The 10,538-nt window shown below is 43.1% G+C and overlaps 1 protein-coding gene across 1 annotated transcript; it reads left to right on the plus strand.

The window, feature by feature from the left end:
• The first annotated feature begins 365 nt into the window (after nt 1-365).
• On the plus strand, nt 366-10,405 carry nubp1 (nucleotide binding protein 1 (MinD homolog, E. coli)). Its single transcript, XM_084463371.1, has 12 exons — nt 366-406; nt 920-999; nt 1,626-1,730; nt 2,598-2,731; nt 7,548-7,616; nt 7,987-8,019; nt 8,112-8,202; nt 8,309-8,463; nt 8,560-8,670; nt 9,269-9,455; nt 9,877-9,950; nt 10,141-10,405. Exons 2-11 carry the CDS (start codon nt 969-971, stop codon nt 9,927-9,929), a joined length of 969 nt encoding a protein of 322 aa, XP_084319497.1. The 5' UTR covers nt 366-406; nt 920-968; the 3' UTR covers nt 9,930-9,950; nt 10,141-10,405.
• The last annotated feature ends 133 nt before the right edge of the window (nt 10,406-10,538 follow it).

Raw genomic sequence — 10,538 nt, forward strand, 5'->3', positions numbered from 1 at the left:
CAGGCACTCTCCCTCCTGGCGGCGGCGGCGGCCGGCTAGTTGCTCCCTACTCAGCTCCGTGGTAAGGTCCTTGAGGTTCTGCTGCTCTGCTGGAGTCAGGTCGAGGGGTACACACACTGCCATGCCCTCCAACGCTAGGGCAAGGTGGGTGGCCGACTCCTGCGCCATCCCATCCGTTGTACAAGGCAGCGAGCCGGAACTGCGCCAGGTAAGGCTCTAGCGGTGTCGCCGCAGAAAACTTGGGCAGTTTCGCGGGAGTCCTGACCACCAGGTGGCGGTCGACCGCCACTGCCTCATTTAAATGCAGTTTAGATTCATAATATTGGAGAGAATCGTCTCCGCTCGTCCCCTACGTAGAATCGAAGCTCACGCGGGTCGCCAGATATAAGTCCCAAAGTCCTAAACTGTAAGTTGATCAGCTAATGTTGACTTAAGTCATTAAAACATTGTTAGTAATTGTTACTATCTCAGGTAATCCAGTTAGTTTAATTGCTTCCATGGCAGCACGCTGTGTCTGTGCGCCGATTGTTTCATATCTGGCAACCTGGGGTACTCGGAGAATAGTGATCACAACACACAGGCCAAAACAAAGACAAACGTTCCGACCCTGAACGTACCTTTCTATGGATAACATTTCCATTTACCATGTTTCTTTAATCTCTGATGAGATAAAATGTTTATGATTGAGTACATTCCATTTGTTACATATAGCGCCTGTAAAATATATATACACAATACATTACAATATATATATATATATATATATATATAGATTATAATATTCTCTGTGTCTCTAAATATTAATTCACATAAAGTAGTAGGCTATTTAGGTAAAATCGACAAATACTCCCCCTGAGTCATTGGCCATGACTGTGCAGATTTTAGGATTTTAGTTTTATCCGGATGTTCTCGTGCGTAGTAGGAACTTTTGAAGGGGAAGAATTACGAAGGAGGACATCGATTCAATTATGTCCGATGTCCCGAGCAATGCGCCAGAACGTGAGTATTAAATGCAATTGTTTGTATTATTTAATGTCCAAAGGAGAGCGTCTCTTATTTTTATTTTAAATTTTATGAATTGTTAACATTTTGTAGTTTAGGTTGTCTCTTCGTCGGATTCACAGATCATCATGTATACAAATATAGCGATGTCATTTATCTTGCGTCATCTCCAAGTGTTTCGAGAAAGTTATTGTTAAAGCTTGCTTCGAATAATAAACCTGTATATATTATGTTCACTAATAGCCTAACATAACGTTACTATGTGAAATACTTTCGGCCAGTTGTCAATGAGCGAAACTAACAAAAAACAACAACACGTGAACCGTAGTGTATGAATATAGTTATTTATATATTAAATGTTTGCTTTATTTCATGGTCTTAAAGAGAAATTTTGTGGTCTAACTAACCCTACAGTTTACTTTATCTGGCTTCTCGTGTAGACATTAAGGTATTTCTGTAAGCCGTGCTTCCCACAAAATTAAATATAGATGCTAAACATTTACTGGACAACCATCTCTTGTGTAACTAAATGGGAAACAAATATAACTTCACTTGCACTCCACGATGAGAAAGTCACATAGCATTTGTTGAATGCTAAAAATGTTCATTCAAATGTTTTTCAGACTGTCCTGGGACTACCAGTGAGAAGGCAGGGAAGGTCTCAGCATGCCAGGGCTGTCCGAATCAGACGATCTGTGCCTCTGGTGCCACCAAGGCTCCTGACCCCGGTAAGACAACGACTCTTTGTTCTGCCATTAGGACTTCACTCTAACAACAATGCAGCAGTTTTTGTCAGTGTTACATATGCAATGTACCGTTATTGATCATAAATACTATTTCATTGTAATCTTAACCTGTGGGCTCAATCAGAGCCATCAGTAGCCTGTTTCACATTAACATGCGTCTAGGGTGATCCGATCAGAAGTAGACGGCACTAACTAGAGGTTTGAATGCACCCAAGAAGTATTGAAGTATTGAGATCCGATAACTAAGAACAAATTCAGAGGTGTCCTAGGAGCACATCGAAGGACTGCCTACCCAAACTGCGTCTCTGCGTAAGCAGGAGTATATAAGTACATAATTGGCCCGCCAAATTGCGTAAGCTCAGTTTGTCCATGACGTCTGAACATTTGCAAAAGCCAAAAGAGATATATGACGACTATGCCAAATATTTTGAGCCAGTTCATATCGTTAGTACGGACATACTTCGAGCTGTCCACTTGACATCGGACCACAGGTGTGAACAGGGCAAGTGTCACAGGGCATTCATTCAACTTCCTAAATGGCTGGCAGTGGAAAGTGTTTCAGTGCTAACTGAAGCAGTTTGTCACATTTCTCCTTCCAAACCCCCAAAAACCACAGAACTTAATTCTTGGATGTCAAATGCCAGAACGTCAAAAAACATGACATCAATTCTTTGTCATTTGATAGTTTTTAATGTACAAATAAACATTTACTTATGGAGCTGCACATATAACAGCATTGTGACGTGGCGCTGATATCCACATGGCATCCATAGTAACACATTAATTGTCTATAGTTGGATTTCGATTTTGTCTGAAGGTCCCTAACCCACTCCCTCTCTGTCCCACCAGCTATTGCGGAGATAGCGGAGAAGATGCTGACGGTGAAGCACAAGATCCTGGTGCTGTCTGGGAAGGGTGGGGTTGGGAAGAGCACCTTCAGCGCCCACCTGGCCCACGCCTTGGCAAGCGACGAAAGCAAAGAGGTGAGGGGGAGCACGGTCTGCCTGGTCTTTTATACATAAAATTGTAAAAAAAAAAACATGCAGATTATCTCTAGATTAACTTTGGGCCAAAGTGCACTCAACTCTACCTGGTAGCCTAGATAACAGGTCAGTGCTGTTTGAAGTCATGGGTTTCAGATCCACTCATGGTCTGGTCCGAGTCCGACTCGGTCACGGCAGAGCTTCAATGTAAAGCGGGTCACACCAGACGAGCGTCACATAGTAGAACGACAACACGTCAGAAGATTAGAGTCTAGGTTTTGTTCTGTGTTTAATATAATCCATCCCAATGGATGATGCTGCGATGCGTGCCAAGGTGCATTTTTAGAATGCAAACACACTTTCTTTTAGCGGGCGTGTGCCCTGGCCATGAATGTAAACGATAGCAGTCCCCCTTTGGAAGCAGCATGCTACTGCTTGCCTCCTCATACACTAATTCAAACAGATGATACTCTATGCTTTTGGTGGAGTAGCCCAGAGGGGAGGTTAAAGAAGGAATTTTAATAACTCAACATGGTAGAACTGGCACTTTCCTGCCAAAAAGTACTACTGCTATTGCAAGTAGCATTTTGCAAGTCATGGTGAGTATGCTAGCCAGCAATGGATAAGATGCATTTGTTTTTCATCACAGGAAATTCAGGATTTATTGTTTCATTGTTAAATCTTCTACTGACAAAATGGTAAAGTTTGTCTACAGACTAAATCATGGTTAATCCGCTTATCCGTTAATAGCTTGTCCTTTTAAGGTTATAATTGTATGGCAATTGTTGCTGCATGGTCTGTCTTCTAATAATCATTACTTTTCACTTTTCACTGATAAGTAATAATTAAGTAATGACTGTATCCACTACACACCTGCCAAATATCCTTTCCGATAACCTGAAGTAGGGGTGTACGGTATAAACGGTATAGAAAGTACACCGGTGTGAATTTGCTCTACGGTATGGATTTTGACTATACCGTGTGACCGTACGTAATGTAAATACAGTAACGTAACTTATTTTTCATGTGAAAAGTAAAGTTAAGCGAAACTATTGAAAATATGGTAATGAAACGTAGTTCCTTTTTCAATTCGGCGCAACTTTTCCAAGGGACCGATTTCACAGCGATACTGCCTTCTCAGGCAGTATGCACGCAGGCGTGTAGCCTGCGCAATAGTCCCTTCACAAGCTCTCATTCACCGTACGAGACAGACGCTGGTAGCGTGAAGCTGTCTCTGCATCTCAGACTTCGCTTCTGCAGGCATTTTCCAAAGCCAGTCCTTACGACCAAAAAAAGCCAGCGGTGGAACGAGATAACAAACGCCGTCACTGTTTACCTGTGTAAGGACATGGTTCCCTTTCAAAATGTTGATAGAAAGGGCTTTAAAGAGATGATCAAAACACTCATCCCCAGGTATGCTTTATCTACCCGCACACACTTCAGCCAAATTGAGATGCCAAAACTTACGGCAAGGTCTGCGACCAAGTGGAGAAATAAATCCGTACTGGAAGTAACTTAAAAAAAAAGAAAAGATTTAGCATTTTTTTCTATTGCAGTTTTGCTAAATAAATATTCTTAAAATACTTCTGTAGGCCTACTATGTGAAATTTTTCCTAGTAATACAAAAATAGCTGCCTAACCAGTATTTTACCCTTTCAGAAGCATTTATATCGAAATTAGAATATAAAATGAACATACTGTACCATCTATGCCTCAAATCATACCGTGATATAAATTTTAGTCCATACCGTACAGCCCTAACCTGAAGTTGTCTGAGACTGCTATGGAGGATTGGATTATCATGCACACCGTGATAACCCGTAATAACTTTATTTGAAGTAAATTCTCTGTTGTCCATCACTTTAAGTAACAAATGACTCTATGGTCCATAATGAGGACAGCATGGGTCTGGTTTATTATCGCTCATCATGGACACCGAGAGGCAGTTATTAGGGGTCCTACGGAATCCGTAGGAACCCTATTGTATTCGTAAGTATTATTATTATTTTTATCCTGACCTTTTGGCTCCAAAAATTATAAAAATTGGCAGGCTTGTAGAACTCGTAAAGTTAGTAAAGGAATCAAAAGATGGGCCAGAATAACACATAGGTGGCGCTATAACAAGGCCTTGAAGTTCAGGACTTCAACAGGCTGCCATTACCACTAGGAAGGTGCAATTTGTATGAAACTTGGTATACATGCACCATTTGTCATGATGAACAACTTTCACATTGCAACCCATATGGTCAGACCATTGGGATATAGTGCAGTGACCACAAATTGACCAAACACCCACACATTAACTCCTTTGGTGCTGAAAGTGGGAAAAGCTCCAAACTTGGCACACATGTACCAGGTCACTGTGGGACTATAGGGTGATCAAATAATAGCAATAAGGCAAAAGACGGCAGAGATATGTATTTTAAAGTGAAATACATGCATATGTATACAGCTCTACAACACGTTTAAACAGCTCCAACATTGCATCCAAAACACCTAGGCCCAGCTGTTGAATGTGGCTATTAAGAGGAGATTCCATAGTATACCCATGCCAAATTTGAAGACTATATCTGAAAAAACAACCAAAAAACATTTGTTTGAAGTTCTCCCTTCTGAACCATGGCCTCTCTACAATGCAGGCTGGGCCTTAAAGGGTACACACGTTATTTCGCAAACATCCGTTTGACAGTGGATTTTGACACAGTAGGCTTTAGAAACATGGTTGGTGATTGTTTTGATATGTTAACTGCCGGAAAACCAGTTTTTAAGGCATACCAATGCATATTACCATACCAACCAAGCTCACCATACCTCCACATAGGAAAGACTCCAATCTGCCCTTGGCAGTCTACGGTCATACTCTTGGTCATACTGTCATACGGTCATACTGTCGTTCATACAGTCATACTGTCATACTGTCTGTCATACTGTCAATCATACGGTCACACTGTTGGTCATACAGTCATACTGTCATACTGTCGGTCATACGGTCATACTGTCGTTAATACAGTCATGTGGTCATACTGTCGTTCATACAGTCATATGGTCATACTGTCGGTCATACGGTCACACTGTCATACTGTTGGTTATACAGTCATACTGTTGGTCATACAGTCATACTGACTGTCATACCGTTGGTCATATGGTCATACTGTTGGTCATACTGTCATACTGTCGGTCATACAGTCATGTGAGAATGTGAAAATCCCTTCTCACTGTCTCTGCCCTCACATCATATTTAATGTGGTATTTGGACTTCCGGAGCACTAGGGGGCAGAAGGTTAACCCCGCCTTGGCCAGGGAAGTTCTCCTTATTATTGGTATGGCCCAATCAGTCCACCTGGGACTGATTGGCTTATATAAGGGGAGTCTCATTTTGTGGCCGAGGGGGAAGGTGCTGGCTTGACAAGAGGCCAGTACTAGAGCACATGGTATATGTGGCTTGGCTGGGGGCTAGGCTGGGGGGGGTCATACAGTAGGACCCCTTCATTGTTGCTCGCAACTATATTTGTGTTTGTTGTTATCAAGAAAGAGAATGACCGCAAACGGTCAGAACAGATATTGACGTATTGGACTGAGTCTTGGCTTTTGTCCCCGCCCCCCCCACGCCCGGTTCTTGCTCTTAACCCTCCTCTTCCTTCCTCTGCTTGGGAGGGCAAGGGAAAACGAATGAACAGTCAAATACATCCGTCTGTTGTGAGATAGCAGCCGACAGTTGGTAGGACACACACACCGACACCACACACAGTTTCAGTGGGATGGTAACTGACTCCTAATGCCTTTAAGCTGGTGTTTGGTGTGGTGACTTTCTTGTATGGATCTAGTTTTCTAAGGAAGGCTCAGCACCTGGAACTGTTTTTTCAAATAGTTGTGTGGGCCATTATCATCATGGTTATTTTAGCTATTGCAGTCAAATATTTATGCAGCACACTGTAAATCTGTGCAAAATCGTTGCTTATTTATGAAAAGACTGCTACTGCAAAAGCCAGTCAAACAACTTGTTTTTCCACAAAAGTTAAAAAGGTCAACATGAATATCATTACGTTATAACGCTGAGCTTGCTACTGTTGTGGCATGTTGGCCCTCAAAAAGAGAAAGTTCCCATTTCCTGTCCAGACAAAATGCTATGGATACAAGTTGGATCTGCTTGTGACCTAGTTCTTTACTCTCCCAATAGTTCCACTGTGTACGCACACGCACACACATGCACACGCACACAGTGGAACTTTTTAATAACTTTGAATAACTTTTTTTTTGGCAGCAGGTCAGTGCAATCCGACCACCAACTTGTTCATAGCCACACACACAGCATCTCTCTGCCTCCCTCTTGTGGTACTCCTTCCATGTTGCACGAAAAACGCATCCACATGCACAAAATGAACTAAAATCCTACATGCATGTATGTTGGATAAGAAAAAATATATAATAATTGTCCTTTAATGCACTGCTTCAGTTCAATTAAGAACCAGGGCAGCCACTGAATCCTAATTTGGGATAATCACTGGGGACAAACACGTGTAGAGGAATATGAAAACAATCACAAAAGAGTTTTTTTGTGTCATGTGAAATGCCTACTTTGTGCTTCACTCAAATGTAAAGTAATTATTGACAGGAAAGCTGAATCCTATTTGTTCCTAAACCCTGGATAGCAGGCCAATAGACTGTAGCAGTAGAAGAGTACGGAATGGCTTGGACAGAAGTGTATCCAACGCATAAAGACCACATGCTCGTGCCTGAGCTACAGTTTGCAGTGGTGAGATGTTTCTGTGCCCCACGGCATCTCACTCCGTCTCACTCCGTCTCCCCTGTGTGCCAGGTGGCCCTGCTCGACGTGGACATCTGTGGGCCGTCTATCCCGAGGATAATGGGCCTGGACGGAGAACAGGTCAGTGCTCGGACACCCACAAGACTGTGCACGTGGCAGTATATACGTGTACCAAGCCTGTTAAGAAACTACCTGGTTCCTTGACGACATGGTTTTCTCGATTTTTCCGGAAAATGGTATGATCTAAATTACAAATAAATCCTCAATTAGATCACATATAGCTCTACAATCCACATGTATAATATTTAGCTAAATGTTGGTTTGATTAATTACTATCATTATTGATATATACTTAATATTTGTTTTATAGGTATGAAAATTCAAATCAAATAGTTTTTGATTTGAATTTGTCAAGTACCCCCTGGAACCCGCTCACACCCCCCCCCTAGTGTACACGGAGCAGAGCTTAACCTCTTTGTTTTACCTCCAGGTCCATCAGAGTGGCTCTGGCTGGTCTCCTGTGGTGAGTCATTCCCGTCCCCCCTGACATTGTAACAAAGCGTTCTTAGCGGTGGATTCTCAGTGCTAAATCTCGGGGTTTGATTGGTCTTCCAGTACGTGGAGGAGAACCTTGCAGTCATGTCCATCGGCTTCCTGCTCAGCAGCCCAGACGATGCAGTCATTTGGAGAGGGCCGAAGAAAAATGGTAATCTCACGTTCAGACTCATACACATTGAGTGATGAATCTATATGTATACGTGTCAATACCTACCAGTCATTCTCTGTGCCCACCCCTTCGTTCGCCCAATCAGGCATGATCAAGCAGTTCTTGAGGGATGTTGATTGGGGGGACCTGGATTACCTCATTGTGGACACGCCCCCTGGCACGTCGGACGAGCATCTGTCCATCGTCCAGTACCTGAGCTCTGCTGGCATTGATGGGGCTGTTCTCATCACCACACCTCAGGTAACTCATGTGCCCACACACACAGTCACAGTCGCAGTCACACAGTCACACACAAACACACTCACACTCCATTCTTCTCTCTTTGATGTCCTTCAGGAAGTGTCACTGCAGGACGTGCGCAAGGAGATCAGTTTCTGCCAGAAGGTCAAGATTCCAATCATAGGCGTGGTGGAGAACATGAGTGGCTTCGTCTGTCCTAAGTGCAAGGTGATTGGTCCCCTGTGGACAGTAGTGCCCCGCCCCCAGAATCCCTTCCTGTCGTTTTCATTCATCCGCCTTTTTCGTTTTGTTTTTATGCAATATTTAACAATTATCCGCTGAAGTGAATCGGTCTCGGGGGGCTATTCCCCATTCACGGAGCCTGAGGTGAATAATTGTTTTAGTATATACTATATGTGAACACAATTTTTTCCGGGATTTATTTGTTTTTATTAGCAGTTTATTTGTTTTTATTAGCGTGACGAGACGACCGTCACGCGCAATATATATATATTTTTTAATTTTTGCGATGAAACAATATCCCATGTTCGAGATCTCACAGGATCACGGGATATTTCCCAATATCCCGAGATAGCGAACCAATCAAATTGCGCCATCTTAGGAGGTTCACGTATCGCATATACTAAATTGATTTTTATAATACAAGGCTGTAAGTTCTAGATAAAGAGGAAGGTCTGCTCACCCTTGTGAAGGAGACAAAGACTTTTGGAAAGAGAAAATTAACTGATGTCATGTTTCATTGCCTCCCATAATTTAAAAGCTTAAATGACCTCGGACCCCCCCATGTCTCCCTCTTCTGCTACAGAACACATCGCAGATCTTCCCTCCGACCAGCGGGGGCGCTGAGCGTATGTGCATGGAACTGGGCCTGCGCCTGCTGGGCAAGGTGCCCCTGGACCCCAGGATAGGGCGGAGCTGCGATGAGGGCCGCTCCTTCCTCAACGACGTGCCCGACTCCCCCGCGGCCCTGGCCTACAACAGCATCGTGAAGAGTGAGTCACACGAATACTGGCTGGATGAAACGGCATATCGATCGCATCAAGTAACAATTCACACCTAGAGCGTCCAACCGTAAGGAGAGTTTCTCTGTGGTTTTCAATGTAGAACTTCTAGCTGGTGTCAGATATCCTGATTGAGAAGGAAGGCTCTATGTTCCTGCACATGGCCGCCTGAGGCTTTGTTAGACGAGAATTTGCATGTTTTGCTTATCGGACCATCTGTTGTTACTTTGTAAGAATAATAGGCGCACACTACTTTTACCTATCAAGAGTTCAAGGAAATACGAGCAACGGAACTCTAATTATGAAAAAGTTGTGTAGAAAGGCAGTATCATCAAAATCAGAAGTTTAACCGGTCCATTTGGTCATCTGCCCTTTCTCTCTCTGTACTCTCTCTGCCTGTCTCTCTCTCCAGGCATTCGGGACTATTGTTCCAACCTCCTCACAGAGGAGCAGAGCATGGACTGACACAGCGGCCCTATTGCACTGGTAAAGAACAAATGATGACATGACAACACAAGTTATACATGTTCAGACAAACACCATTAAAGAAGGATTGCCGTCCTGGCAATGCATTGGCTTCCGTCATGGCGATGCATTCGTCAACGAAGGACCGAGTTGGTGTCATCGCAGCATTGGCCTCGTTGTGAACTAATTGGTTGAATATATGTTGTTCCAGGACCAGAGGTTTGACACCCTGCTATCCAAGAGATTCCTGTTTACGTGGGTGATGGACTCTGTAGACGGGGACCATAGTGCAGCTCAGTCCTGCGGTGGGCCGAGACGAGACAGGATGCTTCGATAACCTTCAGCAATAGACCGATAGATGGACATTCCTTGATTAAATGGGTGGTCAATTTTTTTTTAAGGATACTTGCTGGCTGTGAATCCATTTTGATCCATGTATCATAAAGTCACACGCACCAGTGTTTATGTCACTTTAATTATGTCTGTCATTCTTCATATTTTTATATGAATAGGTGTGTAGGCTGTTTTGTTTGTATGATTCACTTGTAATTACTGATCAATAAAAGATCAATTTGTGGACCTGAAAATGTTAAATGTATAAATTAAATT

The sequence above is a fragment of the Micromesistius poutassou genome (genome assembly GCF_964030765.1).
Source record: "Micromesistius poutassou genome assembly, chromosome: 1".
NCBI classification, from domain to species: domain Eukaryota; kingdom Metazoa; phylum Chordata; class Actinopteri; order Gadiformes; family Gadidae; genus Micromesistius; species Micromesistius poutassou.